Source organism: Giardia intestinalis, chromosome 3 (assembly GCF_000002435.2).
Source record: "Giardia intestinalis strain WB C6 chromosome 3, whole genome shotgun sequence".
NCBI classification, from domain to species: Eukaryota; Fornicata; order Diplomonadida; family Hexamitidae; genus Giardia; species Giardia duodenalis.
The window spans coordinates 660,409-684,166 of NC_051858.1; the positions used below are offsets into that span (position 1 = coordinate 660,409).

The 23,758-nt window shown below is 53.8% G+C and overlaps 9 protein-coding genes across 9 annotated transcripts; 4 read left to right on the forward strand and 5 right to left on the reverse strand.

Moving 5' to 3' along the window:
* Positions 1 to 25: 25 nt before the first annotated feature.
* GL50803_0012146 (uncharacterized protein) lies at positions 26 to 1,369 on the reverse strand (the record flags this gene model as incomplete). Its single annotated transcript, XM_001704468.1, has 1 exon — positions 26 to 1,369. One exon carries the CDS (start codon positions 1,367 to 1,369, stop codon positions 26 to 28), a length of 1,344 nt encoding a protein of 447 aa, XP_001704520.1.
* Positions 1,370 to 1,585: 216 nt separating this feature from the next.
* On the forward strand, positions 1,586 to 2,521 carry GL50803_0012147 (uncharacterized protein; the record flags this gene model as incomplete). The annotated part of the gene is made up of 1 exon (XM_038045703.1): positions 1,586 to 2,521. One exon carries the CDS (start codon positions 1,586 to 1,588, stop codon positions 2,519 to 2,521), a length of 936 nt encoding a protein of 311 aa, XP_037901806.1.
* Positions 2,522 to 2,539: 18 nt separating this feature from the next.
* Positions 2,540 to 4,897, reverse strand: GL50803_0012148 (Kinase, NEK; the record flags this gene model as incomplete). The annotated part of the gene is made up of 1 exon (XM_001704470.1): positions 2,540 to 4,897. One exon carries the CDS (start codon positions 4,895 to 4,897, stop codon positions 2,540 to 2,542), a length of 2,358 nt encoding a protein of 785 aa, XP_001704522.1.
* A 153-nt stretch (positions 4,898 to 5,050) lies between these two features.
* Positions 5,051 to 7,411, forward strand: GL50803_0029772 (uncharacterized protein; the record flags this gene model as incomplete). Its single annotated transcript, XM_038046040.1, has 1 exon — positions 5,051 to 7,411. The coding sequence occupies one exon, from the start codon at positions 5,051 to 5,053 to the stop codon at positions 7,409 to 7,411; it is 2,361 nt and encodes a 786-aa protein (XP_037901807.1).
* Positions 7,412 to 7,499: 88 nt separating this feature from the next.
* Positions 7,500 to 9,065, forward strand: GL50803_0012150 (putative Alanine aminotransferase; the record flags this gene model as incomplete). Its single annotated transcript, XM_001704473.1, has 1 exon — positions 7,500 to 9,065. One exon carries the CDS (start codon positions 7,500 to 7,502, stop codon positions 9,063 to 9,065), a length of 1,566 nt encoding a protein of 521 aa, XP_001704525.1.
* A 57-nt stretch (positions 9,066 to 9,122) lies between these two features.
* On the reverse strand, positions 9,123 to 10,166 carry GL50803_0015589 (uncharacterized protein; the record flags this gene model as incomplete). The annotated part of the gene is made up of 1 exon (XM_001704474.1): positions 9,123 to 10,166. The coding sequence occupies one exon, from the start codon at positions 10,164 to 10,166 to the stop codon at positions 9,123 to 9,125; it is 1,044 nt and encodes a 347-aa protein (XP_001704526.1).
* Positions 10,167 to 10,351: 185 nt separating this feature from the next.
* Positions 10,352 to 11,356, reverse strand: GL50803_0012152 (Kinase, NEK; the record flags this gene model as incomplete). The annotated part of the gene is made up of 1 exon (XM_001704475.1): positions 10,352 to 11,356. One exon carries the CDS (start codon positions 11,354 to 11,356, stop codon positions 10,352 to 10,354), a length of 1,005 nt encoding a protein of 334 aa, XP_001704527.1.
* Positions 11,357 to 13,737: 2,381 nt separating this feature from the next.
* On the forward strand, positions 13,738 to 20,199 carry GL50803_0050290 (VSP; the record flags this gene model as incomplete). Its single annotated transcript, XM_038046143.1, has 1 exon — positions 13,738 to 20,199. The coding sequence occupies one exon, from the start codon at positions 13,738 to 13,740 to the stop codon at positions 20,197 to 20,199; it is 6,462 nt and encodes a 2,153-aa protein (XP_037901808.1).
* A 2,794-nt stretch (positions 20,200 to 22,993) lies between these two features.
* Positions 22,994 to 23,380, reverse strand: GL50803_00102178 (VSP; the record flags this gene model as incomplete). The annotated part of the gene is made up of 1 exon (XM_001704878.1): positions 22,994 to 23,380. One exon carries the CDS (start codon positions 23,378 to 23,380, stop codon positions 22,994 to 22,996), a length of 387 nt encoding a protein of 128 aa, XP_001704930.1.
* Positions 23,381 to 23,758: the final 378 nt, after the last annotated feature.

Consider the following 23,758-nt stretch of genomic DNA (forward strand, 5'->3'; position numbering starts at 1 on the left):
TGCTTCCTAAAGCAAGTTGAGTTTTTTAAAGTTCCGCGAGGGGAGGCAGGAGGAATGGAAACCAGAAAGGAATATGGCACCCGTTCAGAGAGGAGTCCTTAAGCACCAGTGCAAACAAGACTCTAGAGGCGTCCTGCCAGAAAACCACAAGACTATATTTAATGCTCGAAAAGTTTATAAACAAGCTTGCGCACCCGTCCTCAATCCTCCCTCCCAGTGTCTGCTCGGTCGTCATCATTGTTGTTATAACGTCTGAAAGGCAGCAATAAAAGTCTTTGCTCAGAATATCTGGGTCACTGCAAAGTCCCATCTCCAAATAAGCTTTGATAACGCGGTAGGAGTAATTGTTTGGCTGCCTAGTGTTGGCTTCTGCGTATGCCTGTGCTGTGGATGCAGTGCTTTTTCTTACTACTTTGCTTCTTCTTGGAGTCTTCTGGATTGAGTACCGATAGCCAGGGCTCTCTCTAGTTAATATTGGAGTGTTGAAATACACTATATTTGTGCTCTTTTGTTCTATCGGGGGGACTTCTCCTCGTGGAGTAGCCTTGGCCAATGTTGCAGGCTCTTGAGCCACTAGTTCCGTTTGACAGAAATAAGGCTCGTTGGAACTGGGCATAGTATCCTTATGAGTATGACACTTTAGTACAAGCAGCTGTGCAGTCCCTGTGGGACACATTACAAGCATTATGCTACGGAGAATATACTGACCAAACCAATCTGCTAGTATGCTAGGTAAAACTGATTCAAATCTCATGAAGCGGGACTTTATGTTAGTGCTGCATTTCTGGAGCGTCTTGTCAAAAGCCGTAGTGAAGCCAGTTCCCAGGCGCCGTACAAGGGCTAGGGCATGAAAAACGTAGTCATCTGCGTGTTCCACTAATCGGTAATCATCAACAGCACTCTCTATCCTAGATGTACCATTGATGCTGGACTCGTCAAGTGTGTCGTTGGCATCAGTGGCGTATATCGACGTTTGAAAGAGTGCATCTACATCCTTGCTGTCGCTCAATTCGTCTTTATGAAGACATCCAACAACTAACGAGAGGTGGGCCATAGGAACCCCAAACACACCGACCGCTAGAATGGAGTGTGGACAATAAGCAAAGACAACAAGCGCATCATTGGTCACATAGTAGGTGTCTTCGTAGACGTCGGCATCCATCATATTCAGGTATAGTGACCAGTAGAGCTGTGGGGCAGACACGTTGCCAAGGAGTGCATTATGATTCCTCAACGGCGAGAATGTAAATGCTCTTGCAGGGGTCAGCACAGGCTCTAACGCTTCTTCATTCTGAGGGTGATCATCGGAAAATTCCTTTGCGAAGAGAAGAGTGCCTGAAATACGGCTTATGATGTAGAAGGCCTGCATGGGCCTTAAGTGAAGGAAAAATTAAAAGGGTACGGTAGCAGGTCTGAGAGCACTGCCCCGTGACCAGTGCCAGCGCGGTATGCGCAGCACCAGCCTGGCCCGAACACTGGCTCGTCGCCACCCTTGAGGTAAGTTAAAATTACCTTCAATTTTTGACCTGCTCAATTTCGTCCCAAAAATTGCGCAGGAGAGTCCTTCAGAAGAAGGTGCAGCCAAATGGCGTGGCAAATACCCGGAACTACTATGCGCTACAACCCATCGTGGGTTCAGAAGATTACCCGAGAACTTGATGAGGTATCAGATGGAGCCTTTTCTGCTTTAACCAGCCATGTTAAGGAGCAGTTGGTATTCGAAAGGTTTCTGCTTTCATCTACTGCACATTCCATTAGCCCCGATGCGTGGCAGCACATTTCCAAGAAGCTGGGAGAGGGTGGCTGTCTGCAACTATTAGGAAACAAAAGCAATGTAGTGGACCTGCTCTCGCTGGAGGAAGGATGTGACACCATTAAGAAGACATTTGCATCGGTCGCGTACACCACACCAATAATTGTCGAAGTAGCGTCATGCGTGCCATATTATCTCTTAGGGACCACTCTACAGACGATTGACGACCCTAACATATTCGTCTACATTGGCGGTATACGTACTAGAATGCTGCTCAGGTTGCAAAGGGCCGCACATAATGGGAGGTTTAATGCGGCGTTTCTGGCTGTGGGCGCGAAGATCTGTGTTAAGAGGTATCAAGTTAACTCGTTCCAGACGCAAAGTCTCTTCTGCCGTCGCCCGGATTGTTCTTGGATAGATGCACATTTGACTGATTGTATTTTAATGGGCGGATATGATCGCTGGAAGGTCACATCATTGCTTAAAAATAAGGACGTTCTTTCCTTCTTAGTAGATGAGCACTTGCTTCAGATTAATCGGCTCGTTAAGAGATGTAAGAGGGCTTTGAAGAAGGGGCATGCGGGCTCTATTGCAACATATCAAATGATCAAGAACATTGCCTTCCAGGATACCATCTCCTTTCACCCTGTTCACATTACTTTGGAAGAGTTTCAAGCACGGCTACTTTCTAACGCCGACGAATCACCCGACAAAGGGACACCCACCCCCAGCACCTATACAGATAGCAGCACCTGTACAGTCGATTAGAGACACCTGCCATCACGTTTACATATTCTTAGGCCTATATCGCCCCGAGGCATTCATAGGAAGACCGTGTGAGCTGCTCACCTGCAGTTCTGACCCATATACACTTCCAGACGGAGACATGTAATATGAGCTGAACGAGGGAATGTGCTGCGATTGTGGTTGTGCGTGTACATAACTCACAGGATGCGGGCATCCTGATTGAAGGACAACAGGCTGGTACTGGCAGACCGGTTGCGGTTGCTGCACATACATTTGCTGGGGCGTGTTGGTTGCTGGATAGAACACTTGCCGAGGGGTGGAGTTGTATATAGAATTCTGTAAGAGAGAGGTATTGTGGGAAGATTGATTGTCGAGTGGAGGCGTTACATAGCTGCTCTGCTGAAATCCGGAGACATTGAGACTTGAGTTGAAAGCAGGCCTATCAATCGGGGCCTTCAGAGTAGGGGTTGCAGTTTTCCGAGGCATGTCTCCATATTGCAGCGCCCGTAGACGTATGTCTTGGACTCCTGGGGATAGCACTCTGATTTCACTTTCTGTTGGCTGATAGTTATATGCGGGCTGGGGATAGTGCACGGATTGTTCCTGAAGAGATGAGTTCTGCGTCGGTGTATTGGTCATGGGTGTTCCGATGTCCCTTCCGTGTCCTTTGATCATCCCCTCACGAAAAGAACTCTGTGCATTGTGCTGATAATTTTCTCCTGCTAGTACGCCCTGAGCATTAGCGCTAGTTTTTATGTTTGTTGTTAATGTGCTGGTTGGCGGAGGAACCGATCCGTCAACAGTAAATTCTTGTAAGTTGCCGGTTGGATGCAAGTAGCCAGTAGGTAGGCGATTGCCTGGCAGAAGGTTACCCTCGTTCAACGTGGCTCCTTGTGTGGTAACAATGCCTTCGTATGTTGGCTTTGTCACTGTAGTGACTTCCTGTCTCAAAACACTGGGCGCATCTAAGACACAAGACTCATCGACAAAGACATCAGATGTTTGATTAGGCCTCCGTCCGCAGCACCCACCAACTGCTGTATTGCTTCGCGAGCGTGCACTGCGGCTAGCAGCCTTAGTGGATCCTTTAGATGTGGCACGTGATGTACTCCGGGAGTTAGCTCGGGACCTCTTTTTGCGAGAAGAGGCTCTACTGTCCTCGGTGTCAGTATCTTCGGCGCCAAAGATTGTTGGATTCTTCCCTGACTTTGTCTTAGACTTGGGGGCCTTTTTGGCCGACTTCATGGATTTTCTAGATTTGCTAGTAGACGCGGTTAGCGTGCTCTCCACATCCTCTGGATCTTTCAGCTCATCTCCGGGCTCAACCTTGCTGACCTCCATGAGGACATCTAATTGGTTGAGGACTGTGGGGACAATCCCCGTCCCTCCGCATTGCTGGCAGTCGCAACCAGTCCCATTGCATGCTGGACAAGGTGCGCTGCCAGCTATCTGTTGCTGAGTTTCAGTTGCACAGTTGAAGTGAAGGGTCCCGGCGTTCTCTGTGGCTTCCTTGGTGTCGACATTGACGCCAACGTCGAGGTAACCTCTATACATCTGCCACATTCGTTCAACAGTTGGATGCTGTAAAATCTGAAGTGCAGAGGGGCGCCTGTCTGGAGAGTACTCAAGCATAGCAGAGACTATCTTACCCAGCTCCTCTGTATATCCTGGAAGCATGTAAGGACCAATATTTGTCCGTAGTTCTCGCAGAACCTCTGGAGCGTCTACTCCTTTGAATAGAGGCTCTCCAACACATACTTCGTAGATGGTGCACCCAAGGGCCCAGATATCAGCTTTTTCGTCGTATGCACGATTAGAGAGCATCTCGGGAGACATGTAGTTGGCCACTCCAATGCGTGTTGCTGCTACAGCCTTCCTTCCGAGAGGTTCGGCCATGCTGAATCCCCCTAAGACTACAGTGCCATCGTCTTTCAAGTAAACGGAGTCTGGATTGACATTTCGATGTAGGACGACTCCCAATTCCGGAAAGTAGGACTTGTCAGGTGTGTGACAGAAGGAGAGCACATCTGCTAGCTGCGCAATGATCATCCAGACGCTATCCTCGTCCATCCTCATGCCCTTCTCGCGCCTGGCTTTGCAATAAGCAGAAAGATTGCTGTGCTTAAAGTAGTCCGCTACTACGTACAGTATTTGAGACGCCTCATCATGTAGAATTTCATAGTATTTGATAATGTTTGGATGCTCTAACTGGCGCGTAAGTTGAACCTCCCGTTCCACGATGGGCTGGATCTCAACAGCGACGTTGCCATAATCAATCTTCTTGCACGCAAAAAGGCCATTTGTGTTTAGATCCCTCGCCAGATACACACGGCTGTGAGATCCAACGCCTATCTGCTCTGTTAACTCATAGCGATCCGAAAGAACAATCCTGCTCATATCCTTGTCTCGCTCAAATTTTGGCAGGACTTTTTGAACAATATTCTAGTACAAAAATCACTAAATCGCCGCAATGTGAAATTCTTCCACTACTATTTTTCCACTACTTGTGTATCGCCTTCGCCTTGGGTCCTCGTACGGCCTTTTGTCTTTATGAGAGGCCAGCCCTCATTGCCTTCTCAGCAGCACCATGAGCCTTCTGGAGGTCTTGTGGCTAGCGGGACGCAAGTCTCCGAAGAGGTAGCTAAGCAAGTCGGCCCATCGGTAGACATAGCTATGTTATTCCGCAGCAATCCGACAGACGTCGATGCTCTCCTGGCGCGTGTCATCCAGCTTATGAATGCAAACGAAATGCTAACACTATTTTCTCTCCTGAAGTACTACATATCCCTTGTTGAGAATCGAACCGAGATTCCTCTATTGGCCGTCCTCAGCCTGGCCCGAGCTTATTCAAGCATCGACGAACACAAGCTAGCGGTTGAAATCCTTCAGCTCTATCTCGAAGACGACGCCTACGTTACGGCACGCGCTAAAATCGAGGGCTATGAGACCCCCTTCTCATGTAAAATGGTTCTTCTCCTGCCATTTGTAATCGAAACGCACCTCCTCTATAGCATGAGTTCTCCTCTCGTCTATGCAAGCTCGATCTTTGAAGCCAACGATCGGGTTTATATGGAGAAATTCTCGATTTTGTTTCTATGCATTACAGACATCTTCAAGTTATACGCGGATGCAGACACGCTGCTGGAAACAGACACCCTTTTTGCGCGAGTTGTTACTGACGTAGCAACTGTTCACAACGTTTTGACAATCAAAATATCTGCTACTCTGGGTCAATCTGAACCCACCAAAGATCCGGATTGTCTTCGCCAAAAAATATATGTGCTCAGGAAACACCTTGGTATTCTTATCCCTATGATAAATGCGTCCGCCTTCAGCTCTATCTCTCTAATCGCTAAGTGCATTCTCTGCTTTATTGAGCTTATCGGAGACTATCGTCTTATTTTAAGGGAAGGTTTGGCAGAGTTGATCTTCGGTAAGGGAACCTCTCAGAAGGTGCAGGAAGAGCTTACTCAACTTATCAAGAAGTCCCACATATTGGTACTCAAATCGATGACCCTATATGCTGAGCAGCAAGTAACTACTGCAGTTATAGCATCTGATCCTGCGGAATCGGCGCATGATGCCTCCTTTTCAGCAACAGACGCCAGGGAGACCATCGTGGTTACTACCCCGCGTGTGTGCATGCAGGATGATAGTACCACGTCTTCCTGCACTCCCACTCGTTCTATAGACGGTGTCTCCAAAATCAAGGAGCTTCTGTCTGGTCCTTCACGGCCCCTTTCCTCTGTGCAGACTCTTGGCCCGAGCGGTACCAACGGCTTTACAGAATTCAGCAAGCCCCGTGTGCTTCCAACCGTGAACCCACACATACAGTTGCGTTCATTCTTTATCGGGCATGAGGTACTTGACATTCACACTCCTAGGATAAAGGAAAGCAACGATAAACTTACTACCGCTAAAGGAAGAGACTCTACTTGGACCGCAAGCACCTGTACCAGTGGCATTGATGAGTTATCAGGTTCTCATGCAGAGCCGAGCACACAGATGAAAGCCCAGCGTGCGCTGGACATCTGGTATGAGAAGACACTTCAGTCTAGGATCACCTTCCAGATGTTGCTGAACCTAGCAAACGTCCTTAAAATAAGCCAGTTTAACACAATATCAGAGTACGACGAGATCGTCTATTTTATGTCTGTTATCCTCAGCGACTTTGAAAGTCACATCACTAGTACTCGAAAGCTTGCTGATTTCCTTGTTCTTGTCTTTGAAATAATTCGGATGCTGATAGGAATAAGCGATCAGTTGGTCCGAAAGTATAGCACTGTGGCCTACATTCTCTACTCTTATGCCATTAAGGTCTCCACCGTGTACTGTGACATTGAGCGAAAGGTAGCTCTTCGATTTAATATGGATGAGCAATACAAGGCTTACACAGGACCCTTGCAGGAAATTCTAAGGGAGCTTTCCATCATATTACCCTCTCAGAAGCTTAAGGCGCGTTATAGTATAGACATTGCTTATGAAAACGGGGACATGTTCTTCCTTGAGATTCTAGATGGTAACTTGACCCGAGCATTATGTTTTGAGCATGACTATTCCATTTCGGAGCTGTCCCGTTTGGCAGCGCGTCGTATAGCCATCATCGAGTTCACATTGAGCCTAGCGTTGTTTAATGCAAGGCTCTATCTGGATGCCGCCCTCTGGCTCGAGCGCGCAACCTTGCACTGCAATCAGCTAGAGGAAGCGTGGATCTTGCTTGCTCGAACATACCTGAATATAGGAGAGCGGGAAAAGAGTATTCAGGCTGCGTCCGTGTGCTATCGTCTCAACCCATCTAATTCGCAGGCAAAACGATATTGCGAGAGCGCGCTTCCAGAAATAGGGATTCATATAGAGCTAGCGGTCTCCTCCTCTTGTGAACCAGGGGTCCACATAAAGGATGTTAGTTGAGAAGTGAGCGACACTATTTCAACCAACAATTCAAAAATGAATTCAAGTGTGTATTTATTGGGTTTCTTGGAATTAAGTTTCGGACTCCATGGCGCCCTACAATGTCTTTGACCTTACCACAATTTCTCAGGCCGTCCTCCAGGCAGAGTACGCGGTTCGTGGGACGGTCCCTCTGCGTGCGATAGAGATAGAGGACGAGCTGAAGACCCCCGACGGAGCCAAAAAGTACCCCTTTAACCGTATCATCTACAGCAACATCGGGAACCCGATGGTTATGGGGCTTAAGTATTCCACATTTCTCCGAAATCTGCTCGCCTTGGTGACGGCCCCGCATGTCCTCTCAAAGCCAGACACCGAAATTTGCGCCCTGTTGAACTGCAACCAAGAGTGTGTGGATCGCGCCAGAGCGTTCGTGAAGGAGAATCCGTCTGGTGTTGGGGCATACACCCACTCACAAGGGTACTTGTCTGTCCGCAAGGAGGTTGCGGCGTTTATCCAGCAGCGGGACGGCTTCCCGTCTGATCCCTCAAACATTTATCTCTCCGACGGGGCGTCTGTTAGCGTGAAGACTATCCTGCAGCTTCTGGCTGGTCCCAACCCCGGAGATGGTGCCTTTCTTCTTCCAATCCCGCAGTACCCCCTGTACAGTGCCGCCATCGCCCTTAATAATGCAGTCGCCGTGAAATACTACCTCTTGGAAGACGACGGTTGGTCCATTGATCTCAAGAGTCTTCGAGAGGCCATCGAGACACATAGGAAGACGGCCAAGTCGACAATCAGGGCACTTATTCTGGTGAACCCTGGTAACCCTTCCGGGTCTGTTTTCTCGAGAGAGACGCTACGGGCTGCGATCGATATCTGCGACGAATATGGGATTTCCATAATGAGCGACGAGGTCTATCAGCTCAACACCTATGCAGAGGCGCCAGGGAAGCAGAGGCCTGTCTTCCACTCGATGAAAAAGGTGCTCTGCGAGTGGGAAAAGGATAAAGGAAGAAAGGGACCTGCTCTCTTCAGCTTCCATTCGGTCTCAAAGGGACTCCTTGGTGAGTGTGGGCTTCGAGGAGGGTACCTGGAGTGCTACAATGTTCCGAAAGAGATCACAGCGCAAATCTATAAGTGCTTTAGCGTGTGTCTCTGCAGCAACACAATAGGCCAGGTTGTTGTCTCCTATATGGTCAATCCTCCAAAGAGCGACGACGAGGACAAGAAACACTTGAAGACAGTTTTCGAGTCCATGGAGCGCAAGGCACAGATACTCACAGAGGGTCTGAACAAGGTACCGTATATGACATGCGAGGTGGTTTCCGGGGCCATGTATGCATTCCCTAGACTTTACCTCCCCAAGAGGTTTGTAGAGGAGGCAGAAGCAGGGAAGATGGCAGCGGACACTCTCTACTGTCTCAAACTCCTTGAAACGACGGGTGTGTGCGGAGTCCCTGGAAACGGGTTCCAGCAACGTGAGAACACATTCCACATGCGCATCACAATCTTGGAGGATGAGAAGTTCTTCCACGAGTTTGTGGAGAAGATATCGACGTTCCATAAAGATCTTTGGAAGAAGTATGGGTCAGACAGTGAACGTGCAGCCTACCGCAAAGAGATAGAGGAGCGCTTTGCTACTATGAGGAAGGCCTGTCATGCGGAGTGGTAGGCGAGGATAATCGGTATACTGAGTGGAGTGAATGCTTTGGATTTACTAGTCACTAAATCATCCTGTTGTCTGCTGGTAGCGATCGAGGATGTGGCGTGAGACAGTATAATACGCCTCTATCAAGCGTGCGCAATTCTCTGTGCAGACAACACTCAGATTGAAATAGAGCTCCTGTCCTTGTGGCATGGAAAAGTAGAGCGATAAATAATCTGAGTAATAGAAAAGTCGCCGCAGGCTTGGCACAGGGATAGATTCAATAATCTGCATGCTATCCCTACTGGCCAAACAGATGTACTCCCGAGTCAATAATAGATAACAATAGATAGACTTTGCTGTATCCGGCCTGTCCACCATCTTAACTGTCTGGCCTCCACCTTTATTAATCAAATCACCAATCCAGACGGCCGGAATTGATAGCGAATCATAGAGCGCCAACTTCGAGAAACAGTACAGAAAGTCTGATAATATTGCCTCCTGCGATGAATACTTGAGAAGAGACCTAGCATCCCTATAAATTTCTTGCATTGCAGACTCAGTAAGAGCCTCGGGGTCCCAGGCAGTCTGCTCCAAAGCCTGGGATACTTCGAGGGGGATTATATGCTGATTCAGCTCAAGTATTAGTGCACCATACTTGACTGCGATAAAGTAGCAGCAAAGATCAGAGGTGTTCTCAAGAAGACGGTCGCTGTGAGCAAGAACATGGCCCCGATGAATCTTGTCCAATGCGTGGTGAATGAGCATTCCCTTGTATACGGCAGAACACTCCGAATAATAGTCTGGGATGCTGCACTTTGCCCTCAGCTTGGAGTCCTCTACTACAGCACGAACACCACTCACATCTGGGACGATAAGGGTAAATAGAAGACACTTAATGAGTTTGTTTCTTGGAGAGTAGATATCCACAAGCATAGTGTCTTCACTTACGAAGATGTCAAGACCCTGTGCGCTAATCTGAAAGAATCCGCAGGTAGCTGCCTCCAGAGGCCGCAAGCAGAGGCGGGCAACCACAGCTGCTTTGAGATCTCTGACTAGCATACTTTGCGTTGCTGGGACAGTCAAGTGGCTCCCATCGAGCATATGGACAGTGACAGCGACATCCATGCATGGGAGTCCGAGCTTATGCTTTTTATTAAACGTACAGATATCGACCTCTGCTCCTCTTTCCAGTACTCTATGCAGCTAGTTTTCATTGTCTACATAGTCATTGCTTTATATATGATTTCACAGAACAATTTACCGGATATTCGGGACACAAGTCGATGGATCGGATACAGGCCAAATAGGATTCATTCACCTTTGGAACGTGCTTCTAGATCACTTAACCTTTTTTCTAGCCTGGCTCTTTCTTCGGCAGAGATACGGTTTTCCTCTTTTAAGAAAGCCACTTCCTCTCGAAGAGCGTGGAGCTCTTGTTTAAAAGAGGCCAAGATAGAGTCGATTCCATCATACGATGGTGAAAGACATGAATTATCCAACAATGCTAGAAACTGTTTCGCCGTTGGTCTTTTTGCTGGATCTTTGTCAAGAAGGGACTCAATGAGGGTCATGAGTCTTTGGTTGCAGAGATTCGATAGATCGCTGATGTTGTATGACTCTTTATGGAACAACTTCCCAGTTAGTAGCTCATATGCAATGACCCCTAGGCTCCACATATCTGAAGAAAAGGTGTACGCTTCACCACCACTGTCCATATCCACCTCTGGAGCCACGTACTGTGATTCCTTAGTACTGCTAATAGCAGCGGTTTTCCAGTACCTGCAATGAATCCCAAAGTCAGTGACGATCACTTGCTCTTTTGAAGAATTAAACATGATATTGCTCGGCTTTAGGTTATAATGGGGAGTAGGAGAGCCTCCATTATTTAAGGTATGAAGGTGCTCTAATGCTTTACCGACTTGCCGAAGTATGCCCAATGCCTCTTGTAAGGGAAGTTCTCGTTTATCTCTCTGGCGCTTGCGCATCTCATTGTGAAGTGAATTGGTATACGCTGGTATTTTGATGAGGAGAAGCTTTGAATTTGTGCCGAACATTATAATCCTCGCTAAATTAGGATGATTTATCCTTTTAAGCTCATCTAGCTTATCAAGTAGCTTATCAAGTTGATCAGATGTCAGCAAATCAACAGTCATTTCCTTTGCAACTTCCTTCTCAGTGCTCAGCAATCTGTAAACATTTCCGTGTGGCCCAAATATTCTGTCCACATTCTTATCAGGGTTATTGTCTATATCATCTCTAATATAAGAGAAATCCTCTTGTAATAAACTCGTTCGTTCTTTTCTGAGTGAAAACATACGCTTGACAACCAGTCTTTTTCATTTTAGCAAATAATCAGCAGGGATTACGATCTTTCGCCTCTCCTCTGTGACCCTGACCCACTTGTTGAGGGTCCGGCGATTCAGGAACTACCGAGCCTGACTGATCATGTGTTCTAACATGCTTCTTTCTGCAATTAATGGATCTGCAGCCACTGTCGTGACCACAACACCAGCAGGCCCCGTCCTCTGCACCAGGGGCTTGCGGGCCCCTCAGGCGCGCCCCTGTGCGGAGAGTTTGAAGCCAACGCAGTGGGTTTGGAGCCCACCTGCTGGCTCGACCGATGCCCGGCCTGCCTGGCCAGCAGGACGCTCTCCAGACCGGGCCTTGCCCTCCCATGCTTTAAACCCTGAAGGCTTTACTCGCAGACAGCTAGGCGCCGTCTCGCTTTTCTGACGGCCTTTTACATAGCTAATAGAGTTGATGCGTGGAACGGTCTTGCGCTAGCGGAGAGCTTGTACTGCTCTTGACAGCGTGCAGAAGAGCCTCTCTGCTATTTTGTTAAGACGTACTTGCAATAAAGCACCTCCTACTTCTCTCTATTTTAGACCGCACTACTCTTTCTGAGGTTGGGACACAGCCCGCCACGCTCTTTGATGCAAGCCCACTGCAATGTCAACCCTACTCCACGTATCCTGAACACCTGATCGAGTCTGTCCTATACTGTGCGTACCAGGCTTCCAAGGCACTAGGCACATAACCACCACTCACCTTAAGGCTAATTCCATAAAGTGTGGCAGAGCTTTTGCCCATGCCTTCGTCGCAAGACAAGCAGACAGCCGTTCGGCTCTACTCTTAAGCTCTGATCTGATGCACACAAGGGGCCATACACTCTGTGCTGCACATCTTGTTGCTACCGGGAGGCAAACTGTTTGCATTAGTCCCTTGCGTAAAAGGTGAAGAGAGGGAACATCACTTCTGCAGAGCAACTTTACAATCCATGGCTGCGTTTCTATAATCGACATTCTATCGAAAGAATTGCTGTGAGCATGCTCATGAAGCCATAGAAGGTTGTTGGAATAGGACTTCTAGCGATAATACTCATGATGTCCCTGTGAACATTCCTATCTGCTGCACTGTCATTGCCATGGTATATTTGCGGATAGATAAGCAATTGTGGCAGCCCTAATTTGTTGTTGAGCTACCTCAGTCGCAACTCAAACGTAAAGCAATAGCACGCATCAGCATCTTGCTCGGCGATACCGATCGAAGATTGTGCACACAGCCCTTATCTAGTCATTATGCTTAGCTTCTCGATCTTATGAGCTTTCTAATGCACTCTGATTTCTTCTGCCAACTGTCTCGACTTCATCATCTGATCTTCTTTGGCTTTATTCATAGAGTTGTCTATTTGTGATGGATATTCATGCAGGATATATCAGCGTACTGCTGCACTCAACAAGAATGCAGGGGTGTCACTTTTAAAGCAGCCAGCCTCAAGGAGTTTAATGGCAGTCTCTGTTGAAGACATCCAGTATGTGTGCACTACTGGGAGTGATGTATCTCATCACTAAGGACTTTAGAAGTCATCTACACATTAATGAATAAGCCCCGAAAGAGCGTAGCCTGTAGCTATCTGCAGCCAAATATAGGGCATGTTGATCGCATACACACATCCTTCTCAGCATATCTCACACACAGCCCTTACTTGCATCCAGCCTGATCTTGTCAGTAGGCTGTGCTCTCCTTAACTATAATGAGGCAGCTATACAAACTATCTCGATAGCGCCTCATAGAAACTATGCTTTGACGGTATATTCCTCTCTGCGAGTAGGATGTTCTGGATTGTCTGGACTGATGAGGATCGTATTAAGGTGCAAAGAAGTACAACGATGTGGCTGATTATGTAGAGAAGGTCGAGAGCGATTAGGTGGGTAGCCACTAGGAGAAGCCGGCGACAAGCGAGGCACCCTTATATGAGCCGGAGCATTGCAGATTCAGATGTCCATTGTCTGTTCAGATATTGGTGCGCGACTCGCATGGAGCAGACAACATGCCCGCGATGGAGTAGTAGGAGACGCGTTTACAGCTAAGCGTGAGTCTACGCCTTTTCCAGCAGAGGAAGCCAATAACGTCAGTAGGAGGGGCAGAAAAGATATGACCACAGGCATACTATGAGCTCCTCGTACTATGTGTAATGTTTGAGTCTAACTTTGTATTAACTAGCCTTACTCTTATTTAAATCAAGAGATAAATCTATGATATTGGTCGCTTCCCAGTAGCAATACGCCCCCGATTCTAAGCTTCTTTAATTAACTAAGTTACAGAAAGACGCTGCCAATTTAAGCTCTTCTCATTCATGGACCAATCTATACATCTGAGTGAAGAAAGTACCAATTAATTACAGATCCTAACTCCAATGTTACTAGTACTTCTCGCAAGTTGTATAGCTGTACAAGCCGCGGTGTGTGCGCCCGCGCTGATCGGCGCCGGGTGTGCGACATGCACAGGAGAGAACGACGGACAGACGTGCCTTACGTGTAATCCCCAAGAGAACAAGGTGCAGCCTGGCGGAAAGAAATGCGGAGTCGGCTGCCCGGCGAACTCCACCCCTAAGGAGAGCGTGTGCGAGTGCAACGGAGGATACAGGCCGAACGCCCAGGGCCAGTGCGAGCAAGACCCCGCCGCGGTGTGTGCGCCCGCGCTGATCGGCGCCGGGTGTGCGACATGCACAGGAGAGAACGACGGACAGACGTGCCTTACGTGTAATCCCCAAGAGAACAAGGTGCAGCCTGGCGGAAAGAAATGCGGAGTCGGCTGCCCGGCGAACTCCACCCCTAAGGAGAGCGTGTGCGAGTGCAACGGAGGATACAGGCCGAACGCCCAGGGCCAGTGCGAGCAAGACCCCGCCGCGGTGTGTGCGCCCGCGCTGATCGGCGCCGGGTGTGCGACATGCACAGGAGAGAACGACGGACAGACGTGCCTTACGTGTAATCCCCAAGAGAACAAGGTGCAGCCTGGCGGAAAGAAATGCGGAGTCGGCTGCCCGGCGAACTCCACCCCTAAGGAGAGCGTGTGCGAGTGCAACGGAGGATACAGGCCGAACGCCCAGGGCCAGTGCGAGCAAGACCCCGCCGCGGTGTGTGCGCCCGCGCTGATCGGCGCCGGGTGTGCGACATGCACAGGAGAGAACGACGGACAGACGTGCCTTACGTGTAATCCCCAAGAGAACAAGGTGCAGCCTGGCGGAAAGAAATGCGGAGTCGGCTGCCCGGCGAACTCCACCCCTAAGGAGAGCGTGTGCGAGTGCAACGGAGGATACAGGCCGAACGCCCAGGGCCAGTGCGAGCAAGACCCCGCCGCGGTGTGTGCGCCCGCGCTGATCGGCGCCGGGTGTGCGACATGCACAGGAGAGAACGACGGACAGACGTGCCTTACGTGTAATCCCCAAGAGAACAAGGTGCAGCCTGGCGGAAAGAAATGCGGAGTCGGCTGCCCGGCGAACTCCACCCCTAAGGAGAGCGTGTGCGAGTGCAACGGAGGATACAGGCCGAACGCCCAGGGCCAGTGCGAGCAAGACCCCGCCGCGGTGTGTGCGCCCGCGCTGATCGGCGCCGGGTGTGCGACATGCACAGGAGAGAACGACGGACAGACGTGCCTTACGTGTAATCCCCAAGAGAACAAGGTGCAGCCTGGCGGAAAGAAATGCGGAGTCGGCTGCCCGGCGAACTCCACCCCTAAGGAGAGCGTGTGCGAGTGCAACGGAGGATACAGGCCGAACGCCCAGGGCCAGTGCGAGCAAGACCCCGCCGCGGTGTGTGCGCCCGCGCTGATCGGCGCCGGGTGTGCGACATGCACAGGAGAGAACGACGGACAGACGTGCCTTACGTGTAATCCCCAAGAGAACAAGGTGCAGCCTGGCGGAAAGAAATGCGGAGTCGGCTGCCCGGCGAACTCCACCCCTAAGGAGAGCGTGTGCGAGTGCAACGGAGGATACAGGCCGAACGCCCAGGGCCAGTGCGAGCAAGACCCCGCCGCGGTGTGTGCGCCCGCGCTGATCGGCGCCGGGTGTGCGACATGCACAGGAGAGAACGACGGACAGACGTGCCTTACGTGTAATCCCCAAGAGAACAAGGTGCAGCCTGGCGGAAAGAAATGCGGAGTCGGCTGCCCGGCGAACTCCACCCCTAAGGAGAGCGTGTGCGAGTGCAACGGAGGATACAGGCCGAACGCCCAGGGCCAGTGCGAGCAAGACCCCGCCGCGGTGTGTGCGCCCGCGCTGATCGGCGCCGGGTGTGCGACATGCACAGGAGAGAACGACGGACAGACGTGCCTTACGTGTAATCCCCAAGAGAACAAGGTGCAGCCTGGCGGAAAGAAATGCGGAGTCGGCTGCCCGGCGAACTCCACCCCTAAGGAGAGCGTGTGCGAGTGCAACGGAGGATACAGGCCGAACGCCCAGGGCCAGTGCGAGCAAGACCCCGCCGCGGTGTGTGCGCCCGCGCTGATCGGCGCCGGGTGTGCGACATGCACAGGAGAGAACGACGGACAGACGTGCCTTACGTGTAATCCCCAAGAGAACAAGGTGCAGCCTGGCGGAAAGAAATGCGGAGTCGGCTGCCCGGCGAACTCCACCCCTAAGGAGAGCGTGTGCGAGTGCAACGGAGGATACAGGCCGAACGCCCAGGGCCAGTGCGAGCAAGACCCCGCCGCGGTGTGTGCGCCCGCGCTGATCGGCGCCGGGTGTGCGACATGCACAGGAGAGAACGACGGACAGACGTGCCTTACGTGTAATCCCCAAGAGAACAAGGTGCAGCCTGGCGGAAAGAAATGCGGAGTCGGCTGCCCGGCGAACTCCACCCCTAAGGAGAGCGTGTGCGAGTGCAACGGAGGATACAGGCCGAACGCCCAGGGCCAGTGCGAGCAAGACCCCGCCGCGGTGTGTGCGCCCGCGCTGATCGGCGCCGGGTGTGCGACATGCACAGGAGAGAACGACGGACAGACGTGCCTTACGTGTAATCCCCAAGAGAACAAGGTGCAGCCTGGCGGAAAGAAATGCGGAGTCGGCTGCCCGGCGAACTCCACCCCTAAGGAGAGCGTGTGCGAGTGCAACGGAGGATACAGGCCGAACGCCCAGGGCCAGTGCGAGCAAGACCCCGCCGCGGTGTGTGCGCCCGCGCTGATCGGCGCCGGGTGTGCGACATGCACAGGAGAGAACGACGGACAGACGTGCCTTACGTGTAATCCCCAAGAGAACAAGGTGCAGCCTGGCGGAAAGAAATGCGGAGTCGGCTGCCCGGCGAACTCCACCCCTAAGGAGAGCGTGTGCGAGTGCAACGGAGGATACAGGCCGAACGCCCAGGGCCAGTGCGAGCAAGACCCCGCCGCGGTGTGTGCGCCCGCGCTGATCGGCGCCGGGTGTGCGACATGCACAGGAGAGAACGACGGACAGACGTGCCTTACGTGTAATCCCCAAGAGAACAAGGTGCAGCCTGGCGGAAAGAAATGCGGAGTCGGCTGCCCGGCGAACTCCACCCCTAAGGAGAGCGTGTGCGAGTGCAACGGAGGATACAGGCCGAACGCCCAGGGCCAGTGCGAGCAAGACCCCGCCGCGGTGTGTGCGCCCGCGCTGATCGGCGCCGGGTGTGCGACATGCACAGGAGAGAACGACGGACAGACGTGCCTTACGTGTAATCCCCAAGAGAACAAGGTGCAGCCTGGCGGAAAGAAATGCGGAGTCGGCTGCCCGGCGAACTCCACCCCTAAGGAGAGCGTGTGCGAGTGCAACGGAGGATACAGGCCGAACGCCCAGGGCCAGTGCGAGCAAGACCCCGCCGCGGTGTGTGCGCCCGCGCTGATCGGCGCCGGGTGTGCGACATGCACAGGAGAGAACGACGGACAGACGTGCCTTACGTGTAATCCCCAAGAGAACAAGGTGCAGCCTGGCGGAAAGAAATGCGGAGTCGGCTGCCCGGCGAACTCCACCCCTAAGGAGAGCGTGTGCGAGTGCAACGGAGGATACAGGCCGAACGCCCAGGGCCAGTGCGAGCAAGACCCCGCCGCGGTGTGTGCGCCCGCGCTGATCGGCGCCGGGTGTGCGACATGCACAGGAGAGAACGACGGACAGACGTGCCTTACGTGTAATCCCCAAGAGAACAAGGTGCAGCCTGGCGGAAAGAAATGCGGAGTCGGCTGCCCGGCGAACTCCACCCCTAAGGAGAGCGTGTGCGAGTGCAACGGAGGATACAGGCCGAACGCCCAGGGCCAGTGCGAGCAAGACCCCGCCGCGGTGTGTGCGCCCGCGCTGATCGGCGCCGGGTGTGCGACATGCACAGGAGAGAACGACGGACAGACGTGCCTTACGTGTAATCCCCAAGAGAACAAGGTGCAGCCTGGCGGAAAGAAATGCGGAGTCGGCTGCCCGGCGAACTCCACCCCTAAGGAGAGCGTGTGCGAGTGCAACGGAGGATACAGGCCGAACGCCCAGGGCCAGTGCGAGCAAGACCCCGCCGCGGTGTGTGCGCCCGCGCTGATCGGCGCCGGGTGTGCGACATGCACAGGAGAGAACGACGGACAGACGTGCCTTACGTGTAATCCCCAAGAGAACAAGGTGCAGCCTGGCGGAAAGAAATGCGGAGTCGGCTGCCCGGCGAACTCCACCCCTAAGGAGAGCGTGTGCGAGTGCAACGGAGGATACAGGCCGAACGCCCAGGGCCAGTGCGAGCAAGACCCCGCCGCGGTGTGTGCGCCCGCGCTGATCGGCGCCGGGTGTGCGACATGCACAGGAGAGAACGACGGACAGACGTGCCTTACGTGTAATCCCCAAGAGAACAAGGTGCAGCCTGGCGGAAAGAAATGCGGAGTCGGCTGCCCGGCGAACTCCACCCCTAAGGAGAGCGTGTGCGAGTGCAACGGAGGATACAGGCCGAACGCCCAGGGCCAGTGCGAGCAAGACCCCGCCGCGGTGTGTGCGCCCGCGCTGATCGGCGCCGGGTGTGCGACATGCACAGGAGAGAACGACGGACAGACGTGCCTTACGTGTAATCCCCAAGAGAACAAGGTGCAGCCTGGCGGAAAGAAATGCGGAGTCGGCTGCCCGGCGAACTCCACCCCTAAGGAGAGCGTGTGCGAGTGCAACGGAGGATACAGGCCGAACGCCCAGGGCCAGTGCGAGCAAGACCCCGCCGCGGTGTGTGCGCCCGCGCTGATCGGCGCCGGGTGTGCGACATGCACAGGAGAGAACGACGGACAGACGTGCCTTACGTGTAATCCCCAAGAGAACAAGGTGCAGCCTGGCGGAAAGAAATGCGGAGTCGGCTGCCCGGCGAACTCCACCCCTAAGGAGAGCGTGTGCGAGTGCAACGGAGGATACAGGCCGAACGCCCAGGGCCAGTGCGAGCAAGACCCCGCCGCGGTGTGTGCGCCCGCGCTGATCGGCGCCGGGTGTGCGACATGCACAGGAGAGAACGACGGACAGACGTGCCTTACGTGTAATCCCCAAGAGAACAAGGTGCAGCCTGGCGGAAAGAAATGCGGAGTCGGCTGCCCGGCGAACTCCACCCCTAAGGAGAGCGTGTGCGAGTGCAACGGAGGATACAGGCCGAACGCCCAGGGCCAGTGCGAGCAAGACCCCGCCGCGGTGTGTGCGCCCGCGCTGATCGGCGCCGGGTGTGCGACATGCACAGGAGAGAACGACGGACAGACGTGCCTTACGTGTAATCCCCAAGAGAACAAGGTGCAGCCTGGCGGAAAGAAATGCGGAGTCGGCTGCCCGGCGAACTCCACCCCTAAGGAGAGCGTGTGCGAGTGCAACGGAGGATACAGGCCGAACGCCCAGGGCCAGTGCGAGCAAGACCCCGCCGCGGTGTGTGCGCCCGCGCTGATCGGCGCCGGGTGTGCGACATGCACAGGAGAGAACGACGGACAGACGTGCCTTACGTGTAATCCCCAAGAGAACAAGGTGCAGCCTGGCGGAAAGAAATGCGGAGTCGGCTGCCCGGCGAACTCCACCCCTAAGGAGAGCGTGTGCGAGTGCAACGGAGGATACAGGCCGAACGCCCAGGGCCAGTGCGAGCAAGACCCCGCCGCGGTGTGTGCGCCCGCGCTGATCGGCGCCGGGTGTGCGACATGCACAGGAGAGAACGACGGACAGACGTGCCTTACGTGTAATCCCCAAGAGAACAAGGTGCAGCCTGGCGGAAAGAAATGCGGAGTCGGCTGCCCGGCGAACTCCACCCCTAAGGAGAGCGTGTGCGAGTGCAACGGAGGATACAGGCCGAACGCCCAGGGCCAGTGCGAGCAAGACCCCGCCGCGGTGTGTGCGCCCGCGCTGATCGGCGCCGGGTGTGCGACATGCACAGGAGAGAACGACGGACAGACGTGCCTTACGTGTAATCCCCAAGAGAACAAGGTGCAGCCTGGCGGAAAGAAATGCGGAGTCGGCTGCCCGGCGAACTCCACCCCTAAGGAGAGCGTGTGCGAGTGCAACGGAGGATACAGGCCGAACGCCCAGGGCCAGTGCGAGCAAGACCCCGCCGCGGTGTGTGCGCCCGCGCTGATCGGCGCCGGGTGTGCGACATGCACAGGAGAGAACGACGGACAGACGTGCCTTACGTGTAATCCCCAAGAGAACAAGGTGCAGCCTGGCGGAAAGAAATGCGGAGTCGGCTGCCCGGCGAACTCCACCCCTAAGGAGAGCGTGTGCGAGTGCAACGGAGGATACAGGCCGAACGCCCAGGGCCAGTGCGAGCCTTCTAATACTAATAAGAGTAGCGGTCTTTCTACCGGCGCCATAGCAGGCATCGCTGTGGCTGCTGTCATCGTTGTAGGAGGGCTCGTCGGCTTCCTTTGCTGGTGGTTCATATGTAGGGGGAAAGCGTAGATGTACTTAGGTAGTAAACGCGTCACTGTATATGGCTCATATAAATGTGCTGCTGGGCTCACTTGAGGACCTGGTCCAGAGATCGTGCGGGTAATCATCGCTCCTTCCTGGCCAGTTCAGAGACGAGGGTTGGCTGTGGATGATATAATAGGGATCTCCCTTCACTTGTATACCAGGAGTCTTTTGCGTCCCTCAGTTGTTCCGCAGAGGTGTGCTCAGTCTGAGTATGCACGTCGGTCCTTTAGGGGTTCAGGCCTTCTTGCAGACTCTCTGCTCTACCGGTGGCGCCTCTCCTTAGTCTTTCTTCGTGGTGGGTGAAGCTCCGGTCACCATCCTTTTTTAGATGCCCCGTCTGCCAGGGGCTGCCATCGGGCTCTCCGCTGGCTGGGCCCCTCGGTGTCCGGGCAGCTGTGGTTCTGGGTCAGTGCTCTACAGTCGCGGTCACTAGGTCCCAGTGGGTTCGGATGGTGGGTGAGGAGGGGTTGCTGAGGCGGTGAGGCTGGTGGGACCGGGGGGTGTTCGCATGTGCCTCTGGGGTCAGTGGGTCAGTGAGGTGGTGGCTGTGGTGACTGGGGGCTATCCATCTATGATTCACCCCTCTGTGGACTCGTGGTCTGTGAGTGCCTCCACCCAGACAGCACCCCAGGAGCCGGAGAGTGGTGCCAGCCTAGCTGCCCTCCCTCCTCGGTGCCTCCCAGTGCAGACTCACCGGAGGCCACTACCCTGTCAGCCACCCAAAGGAGCCGTGCACACCGGGACAGAGAGGATGACCAAGGGGGTCAAGCAGCCCTGCCACGAGGGTGCACAGCAACCAGCATGAGATGTAGGGTCTGCTCGAGCGATGTAGTGGCAGACGACTCCCTCTGACAGCGACCCTGGTGACTGCACTGGTCTGCTCTCGAGGCTGAGTGACAGTGTGCACAGATGGACATGAGTGCAGGAGGACCGTCCACACACGGACAGACTGTGTGGACCCAGAGAGGACTGGAGTCTGCTCGGGACACGCTGACTGTGTGCCCATACGAGAGTGCCAGGCAACTACTCAAGCACCGAGAGGCAGGTACAGACACGGGCACTAGAGATCCCCAGCCAGACACATTGCTATGCTCATCCACAGGGGCATCAGAGGGCCAGGTGGAGTCACCCTCACAGTTAGGGCCTGATAGGAAGCCAGAGGACTCAAACACTACAGCAGGCCCAAGGGAGGCACACTCCAGGCAGGTGAGCAGTGGCAGAGCCTTGATAGCTGCCATCCACCCCCATGACACCCAGGCAGGCACCAGACTCCGAAGACTCGCTGGCCTCGACTGATGACCCGAGGGGGCAGCAGCCAGAGGAGTGAGGAGGCCTTCGGACACCACAAGAGGCCGGCTGTCCAGCAGGCTATGAGGCAGACAGGTGGCCTCTGAGCACCATAAGGCACAGGAGCCGACCATCATGAGTGATGCCCGATCACAGAGATGACCACGAGCGCCCTCCACCGCACTCTGGGGGGCTGTCGATCATCCCACTGCCTCTCATAGCAGACCTCCTTGGGGGCAGTGCAGTGGGTCCCAGCTCATACAGGAGGGTGTGTGCCCCCCTCAGTATAGGATGCCCCGACTCTTCCCGAGGGGTCATCAGAGCCACGAGGAGGGGTCAAGGTCCTGGTGGATCACACCGGGAACCCCTCGAATGGGCACAGCAGGTGATGTTGGGTGACCCTCAGCGTGCTCCTCTCTGCATGGTAGAGCATCCTGAGACCAAGGAAGCTCACCCCTGCCTACGGATGACACACAGCGCTCCACAACGAGGACCCACCAGGAGCAGCACAGCTGACCACGGGGGCAGTGCAGCCACCCGGTACCCCACCATGCCAGTCTTCTGGGCCATCACACTAGAGGCCTGAGAGAACCCCATCCCATCCACAGGGTCATCCACACCCCTGCTGGCCCGAGGTGAACTGCACCCATCGAGGCACTGGACAGGGCATGCTGGGGGCCCAGCAGATCCACACAGAGCATCAGCACAGAGCATCAGCGAGTAGCAGGAGAGGCTGCGATGGCCTGCCTCAGCCCTCACGTACCAGCCAGCCAGAGGCAGTACTACCCGAGACATGCAGGGGCCAAGGGAGGCGCTCAGTCAGGGGACATGACACAATCGTCGGTGCCTGTGTCTCGGGGAGTGCAACGCAGGCTGGGGATCAGACGCAACCACCTTGGCAAACAGAGAGGGGATCACCCACCACCCCACTGGCCCACCAGACCCAGGGGCACATACAAGCACCCCCACCCGGTCCCCCGGTCCCACCAGCCTCACCGCCTCAGCAACCCCTCCTCACCCACCAGCCGGCCCGCTATGGAACCTACGTGACCGTGACCGTGGGAGCGCTGACCCAGAACCACAGCTGCCCGGACACCGAGGGGCCCAGCCAGTGGAGAGCCCGATGGCAGCCCCTGGCAGACGGGGCATCTAAAAAAGGATGGTGACCGGAGCTTCACCCACCACGAAGAAAGACTAAGGAGAGGCGCCACCGGTAGAGCAGAGAGTCTGCAAGAAGGCCTGAACCCCTAAAGGACCGACGTGCATACTCAGACTGAGCACACCTCTGCGGAACAACTGAGGGACGCAAAAGACTCCTGGTATACAAGTGAAGGGAGATCCCTATTATATCATCCACAGCCAACCCTCGTCTCTGAACTGGCCAGGAAGGAGCGATGATTACCCGCACGATCTCTGGACCAGGTCCTCAAGTGAGCCCAGCAGCACATTTATATGAGCCATATACAGTGACGCGTTTACTACCTAAGTACATCTACGCTTTCCCCCTACATATGAACCACCAGCAAAGGAAGCCGACGAGCCCTCCTACAACGATGACAGCAGCCACAGCGATGCCTGCTATGGCGCCGGTAGAAAGACCGCTACTCTTATTAGTATTAGAAGGCTCGCACTGGCCCTGGGCGTTCGGCCTGTATCCTCCGTTGCACTCGCACACGCTCTCCTTAGGGGTGGAGTTCGCCGGGCAGCCGACTCCGCATTTCTTTCCGCCAGGCTGCACCTTGTTCTCTTGGGGATTACACGTAAGGCACGTCTGTCCGTCGTTCTCTCCTGTGCATGTCGCACACCCGGCGCCGATCAGCGCGGGCGCACACACCGCGGCTTGTACAGCTATACAACTTGCGAGAAGTACTAGTAACATTGGAGTTAGGATCTGTAATTAATTGGTACTTTCTTCACTCAGATGTATAGATTGGTCCATGAATGAGAAGAGCTTAAATTGGCAGCGTCTTTCTGTAACTTAGTTAATTAAAGAAGCTTAGAATCGGGGGCGTATTGCTACTGGGAAGCGACCAATATCATAGATTTATCTCTTGATTTAAATAAGAGTAAGGCTAGTTAATACAAAGTTAGACTCAAACATTACACATAGTACGAGGAGCTCATAGTATGCCTGTGGTCATATCTTTTCTGCCCCTCCTACTGACGTTATTGGCTTCCTCTGCTGGAAAAGGCGTAGACTCACGCTTAGCTGTAAACGCGTCTCCTACTACTCCATCGCGGGCATGTTGTCTGCTCC